This window comes from Spodoptera frugiperda, chromosome 31 (assembly GCF_023101765.2).
Source record: "Spodoptera frugiperda isolate SF20-4 chromosome 31, AGI-APGP_CSIRO_Sfru_2.0, whole genome shotgun sequence".
In the NCBI taxonomy this organism is placed as follows: Eukaryota; Metazoa; Arthropoda; class Insecta; order Lepidoptera; family Noctuidae; genus Spodoptera; species Spodoptera frugiperda.
In genome coordinates this window covers 11,947,065-11,968,678 of record NC_064242.1, presented here as the reverse complement: position 1 = coordinate 11,968,678, position 21,614 = coordinate 11,947,065, and the positions used below count along the sequence as shown (strand labels likewise).

Sequence of the window (21,614 nt, the reverse complement as noted above, 5' to 3'; positions counted from 1 at the left end):
CTTTAACCACAACACGCAGTACATTAGTTTACAGGTTCTAGCGAAGTGTCACGGGTGTCAGAAGTGTCGCGGAGTGTCACGCGGCGTGCAATTCCATTTTTTACGCTTGTCCCCGTGTTAAAGCTCGTAAATCGTGTCATTTTCCCGTCGCCGAGAGCTTGCATTTTGACGAGATAATAGACCAGCACATCATCCTGTATAGCCATAAAAATAGAGATAAAAAAATGAATATTATTAGGTTTTTTGAAAATAGTCCTTGGTTACGTTGTTTTTAAGTTAATTTTTCTTTAATGCGTGTATAGATAGGAAGGTGTGTTGATATTGTATTTTATAGTTACATCGAAAGGTTTGAAACAACTAAATACACCATTCTATCTACATAAGTTTGTTTAGGTATAGGAAATTCGTATGGTATCGTCATCAAGGAATCAATATTGGCAACTTTGATAATAATAATGTTAAGATGCTTACCAATAAGTATTTGTAAAAGTTAGTTTTAATGGCCACACCAGTGTACAATTAGATAAAACCTCGTAATATATTCGCTGTGGAGTAATAAATCATTAAATAGTGACGTATCAACCTTTGAACATAAATTATTTGACAGATTTTTAGATGGTCCTGTAATATTTCGAAATGAATTTCTACTTATAACACAAATGGTGAAAAGTCGAGGCATCTGCTGCCCCTTCATGGATTAAAGCCATATTGAGGACTAGTCATGTACGGTCATTTTCTCTTCTATTACGTAAATACATTACATGGCAATATCAGAATAATGAGCAAAGAATAATTTGAAGACATTATTACCAAATTCCAAGTAATGTGAAAAAAATATTTCTGATCTTGCAATCAACAATACTAGTACGTATATTTAGTAATCCAACATTTCTGAAACTCGGTATCGATTAAAAATCGAAATACCTCGATTATCTCATTTTCGTATCAAAACTGTTAATAATTACAACTATTACTGGAGCCGAGACGATGCAATGTCTAGATTAATTGATTTCGATTAGCGAAATATCTCGCCAACCTGATCCGATTGTATCGAAACTAAATTAATCGATTAAACGTGCGCTATCGATTTAATGCTACCGCGTTACGCTATTTTCGTTTAAATTAAATTAGATTAGTTTATAATAAACTGTTTCAATTTGAAATTTTCTATCAATTTTCGTTACATACCTATTAGTTTAAACAATAATTACATTTTTGAAGAAATGTATGACAGAGGTATACTGATAGGCACCGACAACTTACAATAGTCAAAGCATTTATTTAAATTAATCCTTAATCAGACACTTTTGAAACGACAAATTGAATGTATCCGTAAAGCCAGGCGATATACAAATAAAACATCTAAATTATTACAGTTAACAAGTTCAATAATAAATATCATCAACAATCAATTGAAAACCAATTCAAATAACATTTAATGCAATACAACGAATCTGACAACCATCTTAATCAAATTCAGCTAATTCATGGTTTCTTTTAAAGACGTCCGCCATGGGACACAGAGCATTGCTAATGGAAAGTGGCTCAGAAAAACTGCGGCTCATGTTTTAATACCATATTTATATAAAAAAATATCGCATGCATTACGCATAGCGCTGGTTTGACTCCCCGCTGTGGCAGATTGTGTTTGCTGTACTATTCTGGTACTTTGATGCTGTATCGCTGCGATCTAGCTCGATGGAGGAGTTTTAATTTTGTGACGTAAACAAAAAATTTAAAGAAAATTAATCATAAAGTAAGAATATATAATATGAACCTTACTACCGACTTCTCAAAAATAGATAATTTTGCTTTTTTTCGATAACATCATGAGATCTTCAGTAGATTTATTTCAATCTAAAAAAAAAATAAGTACCTAAGCTTAGATGGAACCATGACAAACAGGCTGTCTTTTTATTTATTTATTTATTTATTTATACTTTATTGCACACATACATAAAACACATTTACATTGTAATTAATAGTAATTAAAGTACAATGGGCGGTCTTATCACACACGGCGATTTCTTCCAGCCACCTTTGGATGGAATTTATTATATGATCTGGGAATGGGTAGTGCGTGCACAATAATTCAAAAGGGAAAAGAAAAGAAAACATGAGAAATTGGACATAATTCTAAGTAATAAATAAACTAATATTATATATAGTGTGTGTGTGTGTGTGTGTGTGTGTGTGTGTGTGTGTGTGTCCTCGAATTACAAGGATACAAAAAACTACAATGACAGGTAGTGTTCCTTCACAAGCCTTTTAAACTGACCTGGAGTTTTAGCACGTCGCGCTTCCACTGGTAATGCATTCCACAACCGAGCCGCTTGTATTGTGAAGGACTTGTCGTAGAAGCAAGTGGAGTGCTTACGGATGCTGAGCTTAAGATTCTCCGATGATCTCAGGAACTTCGTATGCGTGACACCCAGGAACTGAAAGCGTTCCTTTAGGTACGAAGGGGCAGCAGGGTTAAAAAGTGCATTAAACAATAAAGAAAGAATATGAGCGTTCCGACGAAGGCGAATAGGAAGCGATTTGAGCTTATTACGAAATTCAGAAACTTGATCATACTTGCGCAAACCAAATATAAATCTGATAGAAAGGTTTTGAAGTCGCTCAAGCTTGTCTAATTGTTCTTGGGTGAGATCAAGATAGCTGACATCAGCATAGTCGAGTATTGGTAGAAGAAGAGACTGAGCAAGTGCAATTTTGGTGTTTGTGGGTAAGAAATTACGAAGTCGCCTCAAGGAGCCCGCAGACGCAAACAACTTTCGACTGACCTCCTGCAATTGTTTGTTCCAAGACAGGTTACTGTCGATAAATCCCCAGGTTCTTAACATCGCGAGAGAAAGGAATGTTTGAACTTTTTCAAAACAATAAGTCTGAACTTTTCAGTACCACGCCAAAAAAACATTGATAAAGAAAAAAATATTTTCAACTCTACAATCTAGAATACCGCCACCTCTCCTGGTGGTCGCCTTGTAGAATTCTCCAGGCGTGTGCTGCCAATAACATGAGGCATGTCTCAAATGACTTCCTAAAGCAGCACAACACTTGACTTGAGAACCTTCGTGTTGTACTGGTAACCAAGAAAAAAGTAAAGGATATTACGTCAGATGTTACATAGATCTGAATAAATCTAAGGACTTTCAACCATGCAACGAAATCATAGCAAATTTTTAAGTGAAACATTTTCACCTAAGGAACACACAGGCGGCTTCTAAGTGTGGGAGAGTCATGTTTCGGCACTAATGGACCGGCTCGGCCGGCGTAATACCATGGCCTTATTAAACAACGTTTGAGTTGTGTTTCGCAATGTGCGTAATGAACTAAAACGAAATTCCTAAGAAAAAACCGGCGCGTTCGGCGTGCTCTTAGATTGGTTGGTTCTCGTTCGTTACCGACCAATGTGAGCGCCGAAAGTGAAATCGGACACATTATAACAGATTTTTTAATGATTTCAAATGGAACATCGTAAAACATGTATAATTTGCAACACTTCTGGTATTTAAGCCTTAAGGCACCACCACACCGCCTACATGCTTTCCATTCAATGAAAAAACTTCGTTTGTAACCAATTTATCTGAAAATAAATTGGATGGGAGGACAACACGGGTTAAATGGGAGATTTGTTTCATACAAAGTATGCAATATACTATATAACAATTTTATTTTACCGTCTTCAGATAAGGGAGATAAAATGAAAAAGATTACTAATTGGATAAGAAAGCGATATGGTATTTAAAATTTTAATTAATGACGCTTAAATCACGGATGGAGTTGTATTCGTACAAATGAATTTCTTTTGTATTTTAGAAATGAGAAATGAACAACATAATAAATGAATTGATACGATAAAACACACCCAGGCTGCGGACTACTTAGTGGGTTTACCGGGGTTCCGGCTCGAATAGCAGGAGTACGATAGTTTTTAGTCAGTAAGAATCTGACACCTCCTCTCCCCTCGCTCAAGACGGGAGAAAACATTGGATGATTATCCCACCTTAAGTAAAGGCTCATAGTTTTAGACAATTCATTTAAAGAAGTTCTTATCAAAAATCAGATAAAATTACAAAACAAAACGTCAGCTCCAATTAGCAAATTAACTAAGAATGACTAAGCACAATTTCGTAACCTAGTTAAACAACACATTGAATCGTAAGGATGTCCTCAAAGGCCCAAACATATCGATAAATATCATGTACTTATACCATCCATGGGTCACCTACTTAGTGTTTTTAGTAGTAAATATTGAAATCAACAAGTTAGCTCTGCCCACGCTACTTGCTATAAGATCGCTATCGATACTTTAACTGATGTAAACTTAGTCAGCATGTCTGTGTTGGCGTTTGTTCAAGTTAATTTGTTTGTATTACTTTTTTTTATGTAGAACTTTATCTTTTTCTTAGTACTTTCTGCCTATGTTTTCATGAAGTTTATACCGCCTGTTTTTTACCTGCCATTTTTTTTTGAGAGTTAGGTATCATCTACACTTATCTATGAGTATAGATTTACAATTTTACACATTGTTTATTAGTGCATACCTAGTGTTTGCCAGTTTTGTTATTAGTCTAATTGTATTAAGAGTCATATCGACTGACAAATACTTCACGATATGACATAAAGTCTAGCTGACTGCATAATAGTAAATTACGAAATCAAAATGTCCATATTTCGAACATTTTGGATCAAGTTTTGATTCTGAATTTAGGAGGCATGTAGGAGTATCTGGAGGAGTAGGAGTACCTACATACCTCTTAACAGAAAAATCCTATACCATCTCGTAAAGAGGTAAAAACCCTTGAAAACAGAAAAAGCAACTTTACGAGTATTTCACATAAAACCTAAAGCTAACAAAAGCCACAGGTGTGTGCTAGTCTAACAAAAAGCTAGGATTACTAAAGCGGTGACCTGAAACAATTACATGACTAAGCGCATTGTGACACACGGTAATCTCATGCGCTGATGACGTCACACAAATTGATCCAGATTGCAGTACAGCTGTAATCTTAGAACTCAGATTGTTATGATACGATGCCTTTAATTACTTTTGCAATTCGCAATTCGTGCTTTGATTTAGAATTTTAGAAGATTGACTAACAAAGGTATATCAACATACACACATACATCTTGTACATCATCATTTGCTTTACACGAGTTTAATATGTTGTAAGTCTATAAGAAATCTATAAAGAGAAAGCGCGTTCATGGATAATAATTATATTCGATGTATTGATTTGGCTGAAAAATTGTTCCAAAATGTTACTTTATGTTTATAATATGGGCAGCGAACAGGATATGAAAATTCTTAAGTTATCTTGACCGACATTACACAGCTAGGTTCCGTAGTGGCTGTCTTGTGGCTGACATAATGATGATGAGATTGGTGACACGGCTTTCAGACCACATAAAGCATCCAGTTTCATTTTCCAAAACAGGAGCTTATTAAAAAGATAACTAATCATATAGAAAAGAAAACTCAACATTGTGGTTATGTAACAGTGATTCAGCCGTTCAGTTATCATGAAACAACAACAGAAAATCAACAATACATCACAACAAGAGCAACGCGCTTACTTTGAAGATTCGCCCGAAGGCAGATACGAATTTAAATAACCAATTACTGTGTACTGTTGCCCCTTGATTTATTGGTTAATTTACTTTAACACTGATTGTGTGGGGAAATTAAAAAGTCGCCGGCAACTTTTGAGTTTCGGCACCTCACTGCGTCGGCACATCACTACTATGAATATTTTGTTGGAATGTCAACACCTCGTTTCATGAAATAACGATGCCGATAAAAGCCGCTCGTGGGGATCATTTTTGCTCATGAATTTTGAGTTTTAATCGTTGAGAAGGTCATCTTGGTGAGTTTTATTGGTCTCATAAATGCTATCTCTTTTGTTGTAATTTGGATTATCCTGATTACTTCATAGTTTTCATTTTTTTTTTAATATGTGAAATGTATAACGCTACAGTTTAACGACTGTTAAGTGTATTTTACTTCACATAAATAAATACATAATAAATAAATAAAAAGTTTGCAAGAATATTTATTCTTATAATTATTGCTAAACTTTGCTCTACTAAGATTCCTTTTATATGGTGGGTGCGGATTCTAAGCACAAACATACACCCAATTACAACTAGATTCGAAACAACAATTACTTAAATCCATAAACTACTTAAAAAGAAAACTCCAATAATCCATTTTAGAATCCTAATCTGGAATTATCTACCATACCGTAACACGGGGTCTAGCTCCATGCCCCACATGCTTTATGTGGGCTGGCCAATCTTAGAGTAATCGGCAAATAGTGGGAGTATTGTTTGTATCTCATCCCCTCAGGGATCGGAGGCGTTCCGTTTAAATTACGATGTAAGAATTAACCCATACGTTACAGAAATTAGCTCAAAGGCTTCATTACAATGTAGATCTTGGTAATCGAATTGTATCAATAGATTAAGTATGTAATTGTTGAGGAAAATAGTAATAGATACTTAATAAGAATGAATAGGGTGGCTTATTATATGAACAGAATTTATTTATTTGACATGATTGAAGCAAATGAAAGACGAATTTTATTGATTAAAAGAACAACATACGATGTTATCTTTGCTGAAATTTACTACGAAAAGCTCTAAGTATTTGGATGTTTAAATGTTTATGCAGAATTACAGACTGTTAACGTGATTGTTGATGATGAACACGACAGATGACGATACGTTCTGATTTACCTATATTGTTTAGCTTCTTTACTTAGAATAAAGATATCCGAGTTGGCATTAGCCTAAAGATTTCGTAACCAAATCCTAGACCAATTTTTTAATTTTTCTACCATCAAAAACATACCTTCCGAAGTAAACTCTCTATAGCAAATACTGGGTGGGACTTGTAAGATTAAGTGCAGTATGAGTGTGGATGAATGGGTCGCCACGGGGCGCTCTCCGTACCCTGGACCACACATCTAGGACACCCGGGTAGCCTGCTAATCGATGTTGTAGGGTACACGACTTTCTATCGATATGAATTAGGTTTAGAGCTGTGGGAGATTCGTGAGATTTTAGTGATGGGGTATTTGTTGTGCTGGGTAAATATTATGTGGATTGGAATCAATAGGTTCTGTCTTATGGTTGAATGGTTTAGAGCTAGAGGTTAGGATCGTTTTTAAGGTGAGTAGAGGAGTATGGTGTCTTTAAATTCTAGAAGTTTTCAGCAGTGACGTTTTTTTTTTATGGTATACGAGCAGACGGATCACCTGATGGTAAGCAATCGCCACCGCCCATGGACACCCGAAACATCAGAGGCGTTACAAGTACGTTGCCGGCCTTTTGGGGGTTAGGAATCTAAGGGTTGTTGGGAAATCGGGGGATTGAGAAGTGGGGTGATTGGGCCTCCGGTAACCTTTCACCTTTCATTGACCGATTAACTTATGAGTACTGCCACTTTTAGTCCGGTCAATTTAGACCTGAAAACAGTAATGAAAGAACAAAAATTCCGACAGAGCTGAATTTTGGTACAGACCTTTATTTTACTATAAAGATTAAAAATTTAAAAGTCCCCATCGATCCCATATGTGCTTCAAAAGTTATTCGAGGTCAAAGTTCAACATTTTAGGTTTTTAGACGCTTCCAAAGTGGAAAAATGTGTTACGTGGGGACACACGAATCTATCTTAGAAACGGTAATACTTATAGAAAAACTTATAAGGACCATTTTGTAGAGAATTTTGAGATCTACAAATTTGGTCTGAGGTATTTTTTAAAAACTTACGGTTTTTGAGAAAAACTCAAAAAACCTAAAATGTTGAACTTTGACCTCGAATAACTTTTGAAGCACATATGGGATCGATGGGGACTTTTAAATTTTTAATCTTTATAGTAAAATAAAGGTCTGTACCAAAATTCAGCTCTGTCGGAATTTTTGTTATTTCAATATCGTATAATGACCGGACTATTTTGGGGAAAAGTAAGATGAACATTTTGGTATGTCATTTTACGAATCGGGACACGGTTAGCAGTTTGACAATAACACTAATCTTCAAAGTTTACTGAAGGAATATCGATAGCCTGAAAGTAATTACATTTTTCAATAACGAAGAGCTTTATGTAATACCAAAAGATGATAGATTACGAAGAAGGTTGTAAAATATAAAAATAATTAGGTATCGGTGACAGGGAAATGTGAGGTTTAAGCATAAGCGATAGCGATTTGGATAACGCTACAGTCTTCAAAAGTACCGTATCAAATCACCTATCGTATCAATAAATCTTTTTTGTAGGTTGACTTTTGCGTGATTGATTAGGACATATTATATTAATCTAAGTGTAAATCGGTCGATTAAAAGAAATTAATGCAAATATATAGTATAGTAGTATATATGTTTAGGTATACGTTTTTCTTGTTTTTTTCTGACTTAACAAATTGAATATCTTGAGTGGGTTTTAAAATCAAGCCAACAAGTTAATAGGTACAATAGATATTTCTTCCCAACTTAAACCAAAGACTAAGTATTTGACACTACAATGATCGAGATTCTATTGATCATCCCATTGAACAGTCGCGACTATCTTACACCTTGTACCACAACCCAGTCCATTATCAGACGCGATCGTATTGCGTAAATTTGTCGGTTAATTACGCGATTTCTTACGCAACACTAAAATGCTACCGTTTTAATTGAACTTAAAAAAAAAACACTTTAATTGGCAAAACGAATTTAATATTTCCGAATGTGCCGCGTAAATCACACGACCGATACTTTCATTTATCGTAAATCGAGTATTTTATTGTGTTTATTAAATAAAAATCGATATGTTTGTTTGTAAATAAGAATGTTGAAATAGAAGTTTGTTGTTAAATAATATGTTTCGTTATGTGAGTGAGGTTACTGGAGGCCCAATTACCCCTCTTCCCAATTCCTGATTTTTCAACAAGCCTTAAATTCCTAACCCCCAAATAACCGGCAACGCACTCGTAACGCCTCTGGTATTTTGGGTGTCCATGGGCGGCGGCGATTGCTAACTATCAGATAATCCGTCTGCTCGTTTATCGTACACCATAAAGAAAAGTTTTAGCTATGTTAAAAACTGTTTCATAAAATTATTGAAATTGAGAAGACATGTAAAACAATCAAACTTTCTGGATTAAATGAGATATCATAGTAGTTTTTACCAAAGTAATTTGCTTCACATCTACCAAGAATACTTACGTTTTGCAAGATGATTTCTATGTCCATGGAATAAGATTATGCCTTAGAAAACTATGCAAGAAAGATCTATTTAAAGAAAAGTTAGAGTAACAATTCATAACGTTATGTTATTTAAGACAAACCCATAAACATTACTTAGCAAGCATAATACCTTTTAAAATACCGATAATATAGTAATTATCCGTTTAATAACCGCGTCCACTAAAATCCCTGTACAGTTAGCTTTTATCAGCCACCAAGAATTGCCATCATACGCAACGCGAAGTATTTAAATATAAAATTTAGGTAACGATAAATATAATTTACGGCGTTGAGAAATATGTTAAATTTTTATTTGACATTAAAATTGGTATTTTATGAGTCATTAAATTTTTAATTGCCAAAGTAATTAATGGGAGCAAATTTTGTGACACTTCGACCGATATTAATTTTGGTTGTATTTTTATGTTATTGGAAGAGCCCCCCTTTCACATGGCAAATAACGAACCCCACTTTTTATGGAAAAGGCGCAAACGAGCTGACGGATCACCTGATGGTAATCGATCAGCGCCGCCGAAACACCAGAGAAGACACAGGTGCGTGCCGGCCTTTTAAAAGGAATACGCTATGATCTTATTAAATGAATGTCATTTATTAGGGGGCATACAAAAATCTGATATGCGATGTTGTGAAGCACAATATTTAGGATGCATGGTTCCTCAATGCCCTTCATTAAAAAATATATTACTTTGAAAATGCATTTTAGCAAATATTCTAACATTATTTACTATCTATTGACATAAACAACCCAACCACCGTTTTTCGCTACCACTACTTTTAAATAGCAATGAATTAGTACGAAATGCAGCGCCATACATCAAACAGAACGATCCAAAAACAATGGTCACACATAAATCAACGTCAATAAACAAATTAAACCGTTTACCCACACGTTACACGTTACGTGTCATACGTCACTCGCCAACCATCGCGATCGTCCCGAAGAATTTAATTTCCTTTTAATTTCGAGCCGTTGCAATTTTGTGTCGATTTCAAAAATGGCGGACAATCCGTGGCGAGACCTGAAAGCCTAGTGCATTTTTTTTTTAATATTAACACAATTTAATATTACGTTACCGCGTTTAACCCCTGATTGGTTGGTTAAGTTGGAGTAGCCAATCAGGATGGCTAAACGCGGTAACGTTTCGTAAAAGAACTCACACTATGCCCTCAGGTGACATGTGAGCACGTGACGCGCACAATGTTGTTGCGGTTCACCAACTTGTCTGTTTACTGGTAGCAAAATTTTAATGTAATGTTATGGTTTTGTAAATATAAAATTAAGGTAATTACCAAAATACAAGTGTTGTATTGGAGTTCGGTTGGAGTAAATTTTTACGACATAGTATTTAAGTTATCGTTTTGTAACGGATTCAGTTTTTGGCAAGAATTTTACCAGATTTTTCAATGGTTTTGAAGACAGCTAAAGGGACAGTAAAGAGTAGATTCGTATTCAAATCTTTAACCACTGAATAAAGAATCGATACACTGATTGAAATAAAATGCTTGTAAGTAGATGCGTACTAAACAAATATTAATAAACGAAATAAAATATCAAGGAAAAACTTTTTGTAACTTCAATCCGCTTGCCAGATCCGAACAGATAATTTGCTTACAATATAATCGTACAAAGATTGCGACTTCAAGGAAAGGGGGTAAAAAGGACTCGTAGGATAGAGGCTATTATATTCAAATTCACTTCGGAAGGCAATTTATATGGAGTTTATTGACAAGACGGGGGACCGCAGCCCGACGTAGCGGCTCGCGCGAAATTCTTCGAGAATCTCTTTCTGCACCCGCCTTAATTGAACGAAAGAGACAATATTGTTAAAGTTTTTATGCAGCCTTAAGCGAAGACAATAAAAAATCTTATTTTACTTTATTCAGAAACTTTAGAATCTAATTTCGTTACTCGAATGCGTTAATTAAATTTTCTTGATGGCTCAAGTGTCGCCGGAGAGGTTTTTCGTCAGTATTTTTTGTTGTTTTGGAAAGATGGTCGTTGCCCTCAGAGCTGGTGTTTCGCAAACGGCCCGAAGAAAGTGGACACAATGCGGGATTTCACAAGACAGATTACAGAGGGGCGCATTAATAAGGTGACGTTTATACAACCTGATCCGATTTGCATACGACACGACTTAGTTTTATGGACGATTGAAATTGTAAAAGGATCTTTATATTTTCTTTGTCTTAGTGCAAAATGATGACACAAGAACGCATTTTTCCGTATAAAAATTATATCTAAAGTTTCTATTTTTTTTTTAAATTTAACATCGTTTACATTACAAGTACCTATGTGTTTTCACAACGAAATATAAAATGAAAACAAATAAACCGAGCAATCCCATAATAAAAAAAAAACAATATTTTACTTGACCTGACAATTGACATTAAAGACATGATGGCAATTGGCATCTAAGCAAAAAACAGCACATTGATATTCCTGTATGATTACATGACACAACACGTGTATTATTTTATAGAGATAATAAAGTGTCCACTGAAAAAGTCGGACGGTGTAAAAGTCGCAAGATGCGCCTCATGTCTCGATCCCAAGATAAGATCGTAATCTTTTCGGATATTGCTCGGTATAATCATATGCGGACTTTTTTGTATTTTTTCTTTATTTTTTTTCTTTAAGGGCGTAGTCGAGGCGTGCTGGACAATGAGACGTGGTTGAAAATATAATGCTATATTGTTTCTTAAGCTAACTTAAGGAGTATGCCGATTTAATGGGTTTTCGGTTTTAATTTATGCTTCTGAGTTCCCAGGAAAGTTTTGTAATTGTATTGGTATGGTCCGATAGTTTATTGTAGTACTGTTCAATTGGACAATAATAAAGATCTTTAAACTTATTTTACAGTATGGTGTTTAAGAAAGTTAAATATATCATAGAGATATGTAACGTAAATTACTACCTACATGCTACATGCGTACATATCGTCACTCCTGTTTCCACCCTATTTTAAGAATCTCAAGAAGATGACATTTAGTATTTACATTCTTGTTTTACTAATATCCGAATACCCAAACGTTAATCAATTTTAAGACGGTCTCAAAACTAGTTCTGTCCCTATCAATTCTTTATAAAATGACAGAGATAGCACGATATTTAAGTAAAACTTAAAATTGAGTAGCATTTCAGTATTCGGGCTTTAGGAAACTAACCAAGCATTACTCATACACCTACAACATGTTTCAGAACCGTTCACAGACAATTTCGTAAACAATCACACTCGTCAATTGCAATTTCTCAAAGAATACCATTGTAAAATGTATATAGATAAGTAGTCTGACTCGAATCCTGCGCAACGAGGAGGGGGCGGCGCGAATTACGAGCGAGCGTCGCCCAGCGGCGCGCACGCGCATCGATTTACGCGCGTCATAGTTGCACCAGGGATGCGCAGGATTTGCATCGATACATTTTGAAGGATTTTGATGTGTGAAGTCTGGACGGTGATGTATTGGGAGTATCAATTTATGTATTTGCATAATATTTAGAATAAGATAAAATATAAAATGGAGAGAGTAATGTATAGTTTATAATTATACTTTTCCATTTAAGCATAAAAGAATAAAGTAACTTTTTTATGTGCAGTATTTAGATTTATTGTCGATAATTGTATTTTTTTTTTTTTCTTAATAAATTACTTTGAAATAGATTCTGCAGTGATATTTGAAGCAAAACAATATGCAAAATAACAAACACAACAAATAATACAGTTTTATAGAAATATCGATACCTAATTTCACCGATGCTAAGCACATCACTAAGCCGCCGTAGGCAACCACGCGCGTTATCGCTCCGCTAAAAATGTACCGTGACCCTCGACACTAACCAAATTATTCTCGCTCCTAACTCACAGATAGCGGGTTCGATTCCCGGTCCGATCCAGAATTGACGGTTAGATATCGAAACTATTTGTCAATGGAACTTGTAACGGGATTGTGAGAATGATGGAAATGAAACAGTACTGTGGTTATTAACATTTATAGCTGATTTTAACCGATTGCAAAAAAAAAATGTATTGACTTAAAACTATTTTTTTTTTTTAAATAGCCTGTTTGTAAAGGCAAAGGGTTTCAAAAGGTTTCGCCATTTCACCGTAACCTTATGTTAAGTTTGCCCACAAGTGTTGTCGTTCCAAAAGTTCATACAAAACACATTTTTTTTTCTTTCTGAGTTCAAGTTCAAGATCTTGATACTAGATCTACATCAGATATGTAAATTGAACATTCTTGCACCTTACATAACATTAAAAAGTATGAAATAATGCGAATTTACGTCATTTTGAAAGTAACTAAAATGATTGTCATAAAGGTTACTTGTCTAAAATATCTGCAATATCTGTCACAATTTATTTATCAATCTTTCCGATCAAAATCAACTGACAACTTTGGATTTTGACAGAAATATAACAGAAGTCCAATGTTTAAATAGTGTCAATCTAAAAACCGCTCTTTACAAGTTTTTTTATTTAGTAAAGCATTGTCATGCCCTATATTTTTCTACTATGTCGTTCAACAAGTTCACATACACATAAAACTCAAACCATTTAATGAAATCACATTAATATTATAAATGTGAAAGTTTGTTTGTTTGGATGTTTGTCCGTCAACCACGCTGAAACGACTTTTTTTCGATTTAAACTAATGCTTTTGAAAAAAAGACTGAACGGATTTTGATAAAATTTACGTATGCATACGTCTATATTCATTGTTCGGCGCTCTGACTGGCCGGCTCGAATAAACCAACCAATCAGAGCGCTGAACACGATCTCGTTTCGTTTTCGTTCAACGTAAAACAAACCAAGCTCATACTAAAGGTACAGACCTAGCCTTCTGCCACTCACTTCCACAATAAGTTACGTGTACATTCATACCGTGGTGGTTCCACGCCTCTCAATATTCATTAGCCGAGATTTTGATACAGTTTAAATGAACGCTTTTTTGTTAATTAAAGGGCATTAATTGTTAACAGAACTGCTTTCCAGTGACCATTGCGCCCGCTTGGGTTGGCCCAAGTTGTGAATACTAGCGTTTTTACTCATGATCTCAAATTATGTAAATCTAACACTAGATAACATTGTCTGAACAATAGTACAATATACGTCTCATGTTTTGATTTATTGAGTAAATGTAGTTAAGGCTTGAGGTACGTAATAATTAGATTGAATTCTCGTAAATAACGTATCAAATTCTTTGAATCAATTTAGTCTTAATATGCTCTCGATGAATGCAATGCCAATGAAATGATAAGTATTTTAATTGAACTCATTCTAGGTTTCCACTACGTTTCCATTAAAACGCGAATTCCTAAAACTTAGACCAAAACGCCAACACAAAAACAACAAAATTAAACTCAGTAATTGATATTTATTTGCTCTACTTCGTGACGCGATGGCAATAAACAGTGGCTCTTAGTCAATCGAAGCATTTTTTACATATTTCTGCTGTTTGTATAATTGTTAAGAACTGGAAACTTTATGCTTGTTTATAGCCTGAAAAAGGTATTCTCGAAAGGGCTTGATTGCATTCTTTTGCATGGCCTTTTTGAATACAAACTGCAATTGGGTGTAGCTACAATAACATAATCAAAATATTATTTTAGTATCAGTACGTATTTATAATATTTTAATTCAAATTAAACGGAGCGCCAATAAAGCCCAATCAAAAACTATTTTACTAAAGTATTACTGAATTGAAAGAAGACTTTGTTTGTTATGCTGTTACGATTAAAATACCGGTAAAAGGTGAAATGTATATCGTAATGTAATGTCAACATAATAAAATGAGACAAGATGAATGAAAACGCAATTTGAAATACCAACTTTTAACTCTACTAACACCATATTAGTAACAAATCAATTTGTAATAAACACTACCATAATCTAATCCAGTCGCCATTATCGTCCTGACACTATTATCATAAATTTTGACAATGAAGCAAACAATAGCACGTTGCTAACAATTTCTTGGACAATTCAAGCCTGAAGCCGAATGTCCACACTTTATACCAGACATCAACAGAGCTTGAGGTTGGTAAGCAAGATTTATGTTAAGTTAGGCTAGCCAGCGGCTTGCACGCTTTGAATGAATACATCAAGACCGCGAAACACTAGTAAGTGGCTGTGGAAGTTGTATCAAGGTGTATGCTGGTCATTGTGACCAGATTGGCGATGTACATATTAAAGAATTCCGGCAACGCACTTGTCACCTCTGGTGTTTCCAGTGTCCATGGGTAACGGCGATTGCTTACCACCAGGCGATACGCCAGTACCCTTAGTACGAGTTTGTTTTACGTTGAACGAGATTGAAACGAGAGATCCACTCTGATTGGTTGTTTCATTCGCACCGGCCAATGAGAGTGCCGAACGTGCTCTCGTTTCAATCTCGTTCAACGTAAAGCAAACTCATACTAAGGGTACAGTTCGTCTACCGGCATGCTCAATAAAAAACAATACAGAGAGCAGAAGCTAGTAATATTCTCAAGGTTTTTAAATTAGATCACGTTTGTTATTTCCTAAAAGTCCCTTCACCAGTTAACAAATTTAATGGTGAAAAATCATGTTTACAAATTATTTTCCTTATGGGAAAAAAGTGAAAGTTAAATCAGGTTCATTTCCGAAGAAACGAAGTGCATAGCTAGATTACTCACTTGAGGAAAAATGGTCATAAAAATAGCATTATATAAGAAATTTAATAAGGTGTTGTCCCATTACCAGTACTATCCTCTATGCCTTTAAGCAAACGTACATAAAATAAAAAATAGGTTATGTATTTTTGATTCACGCAAGTAATAATTGTTCTGTTTAGGCATCAAAGCCTCTCACGTTGACACAGTAGCTAAATATCATACAGTCAAATTAAGATATAAAGACATCATAAACACAAAAAGGCACAAAACACCCGATCCCTACTTGCACAAACAAAACACAAGTAAAGAACCAAATGTAAAAGAAATCGGTAGCCCCAAATAAATGAAGGGAAATCGAAATACACCCGAAAGTACAGATCGAACCGGAATACAATGTATCATGTATCTCATTATTAATATTCAGCAGATAACTCGTGTGCAGATATAGATAACGATTTTGATATTTGTTAAGGACAAGTTGTACTCGAAGATACTTTTAAGTAAAAATAAAGTAAGAGCTTATAGAAATGGAAGTGATGATTTTTGAATTTGTATTGTTATTGGCAGCAACAGAGCTTACGGCTCATCTGGTGGTAAGAGGACTTCGCAGCCTCATTACATCTGTCCCACCAGAGATTGTAGGCCATGTAAGAAAACCAATCCTTACAAAAATATTTATATCTATCTTGTAGCACAATATGAATGGAAAGGAAGTTGACGGCAAAATGTTGTCTAACAAAAACAAGTCAAATACAGTCTTGCTTTTTCCTGCGAATAATAACCGAATATTTTAAGTAAAACCTTGAGCAACCGTTGATTGTTGAGGTGAAATTCATCTTCGAAATTAAGAAACATACGCGAAAGACTAGATCATGATTTAGATCTCCGTGTAGAAGTTGTTGCAAATAGAAAATCTTCCAATGTGTTATTGGTTATAACGATAATAACAATATGGATTCCCAGTAACAATGTTACCCTTAAAGCATGATCTGCGGGCGGGTCGCCTTTAAACACGACAAAGGACTCACGTAAATACTGTATTAATTAATTTGTAGGGACAGCAGAGCAATTTGAGTCATATGAGGGAGATATGGGGATTTATTGATTTGGGTTTCGTAGAGGGAAATGAAATGTATGGATTATGTTAATTGAAAATGAATGATAGTATCTGAAAGATTAAGAGCTAGATAGTTAATCTTCCTATTCTCCGATTCCCCAAAAACCCTTAAATTACTAACCCCCAAAAAGCTGGGAAAGTACTAGTAATGCCTCTGGTGTTTCGGGTGTCCATAAGCGGCGATGATTACTTATCATCAGGTGATCCACATGCTCGTTTACCGGCTTATACCGTAAAAAACATATGTGTTCGGTTATTCAGGTGTTGTTTATGTATTGTTGAATATAAGTGCAGTCATTTCTTGCAAAAGACTTGGTAGTGCGAAATATAGCACCATCCTCGTGATCATAGGTACTACATATAATCATACTTTGAAAATTTGAAAAATAACCAAAATTAAGAAGATATTAAGAGTTACTACCTTATTTGAAAACAAATTGAAACAGAAAGCCTAGAAATATACTTCAAAAACACCTGACGTGAAAACAACACAATACGTTAACATTAATTCAGAGTAAATTTCACCAAATAAGCTGAAACCGGAGTTTTCATAAATAAAAGGCTTCAGTTTTTAATGGAATTATGTAAACAAGTGACGGGTGTCGACAATTAACCGAACACAATGAGAGTATGTATTAAACAATTACTAAAGCACGCGTGGAAAGCTGTTTGTTTTATGAAAGCCGATTATTTCAGTACAATCTCTGTATTTTTTAATTGAAACAATATTATTTAGAGGGTGTTTGTGTTTGGTGATTGCGTTTCTGTTTTGAATAGATTCGATATAATTTGATTGCTAGGGTTTCGTTACTGTACAAAGAGGCATGTGTTTGACTTAAGAATATAATATTTTTGTTTTATCATATTCTGGATCTGAATGTGATTCATATGGCAGACAGAAGCAAAGGCCAATGAAAGTAAAATTTGAAAAGAATATAGGTATGACTTTTGGCAACATCTACACATTTGTCTGAAATAGTTATAGTATAAATAGTAGCATTTAGTAAACCTCTACCTCTTAATTTACCAAGAGCATTTAAAATAACTCCCTTCATCGTCACGCCTTTTATCCCCGAAGGGGTAGGCAGGGAAGCACATTTCGCTTCGTAATAACACTGTACAATGTACACCTTCTTTTTCTTTTTCACCATTAGTGCTATAAGTCCCTTCAATATCATGTTCTAAATGGCTTTATTCACCCAATTCTTGTTCTGCAGCCAGTACAAACGTACATAATCATTACACAGTAGGTGCATCTCAGATAACAAAAAGATGGCCGTATAAAAAGCGATCATAACAAAGGGCACGACCAGAGAGCACGCGCGACCAGAGACCACAACTGATTATTTTATTGTTTGACTTTTCTTACTTTTTTTGAGACCACTTGTTGAAAGTATACGTAATGAGAGTTCATTTATAGTGGAACGTTTAATGTTTTAATTAGGGCTAGAAATGTTTCTGATCTTAGAGGACGAAAGTAGAAAAGGCAATTTTTAAAATACGAAATGTGTGTTTAAAGATACCGGTCTTTAAGCACCAACTTTTTGTTTTAAAATATTATAGGTAACAGCAAATCATATACATACTTATTAAAGAAAGATTTGTAATAACTATAACTTTGATATTTAATGTCTAAACGACATCCTATTAATATTTCATCCACGATCTTTCGCACAGCGAAACTCTAATATTTCTCACTAGCGAAAGCTTTTGTTTACACCAAAGCGTTGAACATTAAACCAGTTGGGATTCTAAAATAAAAATGTTGATCAATCAATCTCTTAGATTTCAGGGAATTGTAGTAAACTGGCTGAACAACGACACATAACACTGGAGACCTTTATCAACCCATCGTAAACTGCATCTAGGGCTGCCTGATGGGCATAACCTTCCCTAAATATGGCATGTTACAATGCGAGAGAATTGGTCAACAGAATGGATAGAGGATTTTATATTCAAGGACCCTTATAACCCTGATACAGATGGGATAAGTAAAGCAGTACAAATACATGTGACGCATATAGTCCCGATTCCCACAATTATATCAAATTCAATACACATACCTGATGGGAATTTTCTAATTTGTTAGTTTTCTGTTCTGGACCAGACAGTTTATTACAGCGTGTTAGTTGGGGATCGTTTAAGGGATTAGGTCTGCTTCTGCCTTCGTCGTGGTTACCAAAGACCTAAACGACAAAGAAAATAAAATAAATACTTAAAACAAAATAAAATAAAAACATCATCCTATTTTCATAATCAAACATCTTTGCTCCAAAAGTGCCAAAAGACAAGTGGGTTGTTCTTATTGTATAATTTTGTTTACTGATTACTTATAATGGCACAAAAAAGAAGGTAAGGGAAAATACATCATAATCTGTTTTTTTTGTAGTCGGTTAAATTCTGTGGTAAAATTGCATCCTAGCTTTGGTAGCCCTAACCACACCTAACTGATCTACGGCTGTACGAAGCACTCATAGGTCCTCTCACATAAAAGTATACACTTCAACTTATTGGCATTGGGTTCTGGTAATTAAACTTCTACAATGAGACATCGACGTTGAGAAATTAACGGGTTGAAGGAATTAATTTTTATGTTATACGGCTTACTCACGTAACTGTGTGACGAGGAATTTGACTAGTTCTAAGCTAGGTTAGAGGCTCATATTTATGAGCAGCATTCCGCGAAGGGTTGAAAGAAATTAATATAGATTTTTTATTAAGAATTTACTTATCATTAACAGAAAATCACTTTCTGATGAAAAAAAATATACCTAATTATCCTAAGTTGGTGCGTACGTGGGATAACAACTTTTGTCATATACCATGACACAAAATGTTGAAAAAAAATATTAGAAATGTTCTAACAATTTCGTACGATTTTTTTTTGTACAATTTGTAAAACGTCAAATACAGTAAATTATATACAAAACAACACATCATAAAAAGCAAAAAGTATCATCAAAACCATCTTAAATCATAACAAACAAACCAGCTCCCATGAACTAATTAATCCATTAAACTTGAAGCATAAGCGCTGCGCACACGCAAGTACAGTCATCCATAATAATTTCTAATAGGATGTCTCCCGTACGTTTCTGCGAAGCGCGGCGCCCCCCGGTCTGAGCCATTACACTGACGTGCCGGATGAACCGGCGGCATTCCGGTACACGTGCCGGATTCACCTATTACCCGCACCAAGATCGAAGATATAGGAAATGCCTTTTTTTTTGCTACGATCTGTACTTTGCTGAAGATGCAAATTTATAAAGGAGGGATTTATTTGTGGTGTTTCTGTTGATTTTTTTAATATCTATCTGTATGATGTAACTTTATACATTTTTGGAAAAGTTGGCTAATGTATCTAAATGCAGGTTATAACGCAGGTGTTTTATGTAATTGAGGGTGACTAAATTACAATAAGTCACTTAAAGTCTTGAACTCCTGTACACATACTTTTATAAAGGAAGAATTCAAAAATATTCTACTTGAGCCAAAATGGAACCTCTCATCCTGAATAGTCTGTAAAAGGTTAGTGACCCTTTTATAAAGTTTTTTTAAGATTTCGTAATTAAGCCTAACTTTTGTAAAGTTTGAAAGGACAAAAAGATTTATAATTGAATTTTATTACAATCAAAATCCGATTTAGACGAACAACGCACACTTGGACTTCTAAAAAATTTTCCAATTCCATGGCTCTTAAAGATACCTCGAATCTCATTTTCTGTCTCTGGTCAGAATTTGGCCAACCAACACATTTGCACTTTATCGATAATTGTAATCACTTTAATTCCCCAGTCTTCGAGTCGTGTAACTGCCCATTGTCACCTCGCCTTAGCCCGCAACTATTCAACCACAATATCATTATTCTCAAACAAAAACCGCGGTACGTACACTTTTGAAAACAATTCATTTAAAAATAATTCGAATTTCGTATACGCGATGGCGGTGCGCGGTCAAAAAGCGCAATTGTCTGCAGGGCCGCGGCGACGCGCGTCTGTCGCGCGCTGCATTCTAATGAGGGCGGGTTTTTGTCGCGCGACAGCGTGGGAGCGTTGCGCGATGATCGATATCGCGCGTGTGTACTCGCCCTTACGTCGAGCGTTACTCTCCGATTGCTTTTTGCCCTTTCATTATTTCTATTTGATTTCTAACACGTACAAATGCTATACTATGTTGCATTGCTCTGTCTACCGGAACGATTGACATAAGTGGTTATGGAGCCCCTTATTTGTAACCTGTCTGGTCCCGTTGCAAATATGACGGTCAATCACTGTTTAGATGTCACACGTAGTACTTGGAAATAGGACTTTTTTATTAAACGAATAAACAAAACTTAATTTTGCTATTGAACATCTTTTTCTGAATTTTTAACCACGCTGGTAGCTGTTATAGAAAATCATAAATACTAAACAATTCGTTATAAGTTAAACTCCAAATCCAATGCCATGATAAAGATAAGCATAGGCGTAGTATCACCAACTAGAATACTAGATGTACACATTAATCCTCTCATTTCAATAAGCGGACATAAGCGCAGAGATTCTCGCTAGCGTCTAGTAGGTAAACCAATATAATTATGCAGAGTAGTGTTTCGTAATCTCGAC

General features: G+C 35.1%; 1 protein-coding gene and 1 long non-coding RNA gene across 4 annotated transcripts in view; one reads left to right on the top strand and one right to left on the bottom strand.

Annotated features, from left to right (window-relative positions):
• Nucleotides 1-21,614, bottom strand: part of LOC118276513 (serum response factor homolog) — a 230,352-nt gene that overhangs the window by 81,972 nt on the left and 126,766 nt on the right. Inside the window, exon 4 of one of the 3 annotated variants that reach the window (XM_035594865.2) lies at nt 19,074-19,196. The exons of the other annotated variants lie outside the window; for them this stretch is intronic. Within the exon in view, the coding sequence (XP_035450758.2) occupies nt 19,074-19,196 (123 nt within the window). The remainder of the gene's footprint in view (nt 1-19,073; nt 19,197-21,614) is intronic. 3 annotated transcript variants of the gene reach the window in all.
• Nucleotides 1-21,614, top strand: part of LOC126912924 (uncharacterized) — a 213,685-nt gene that overhangs the window by 119,115 nt on the left and 72,956 nt on the right. The window lies entirely within an intron of this gene.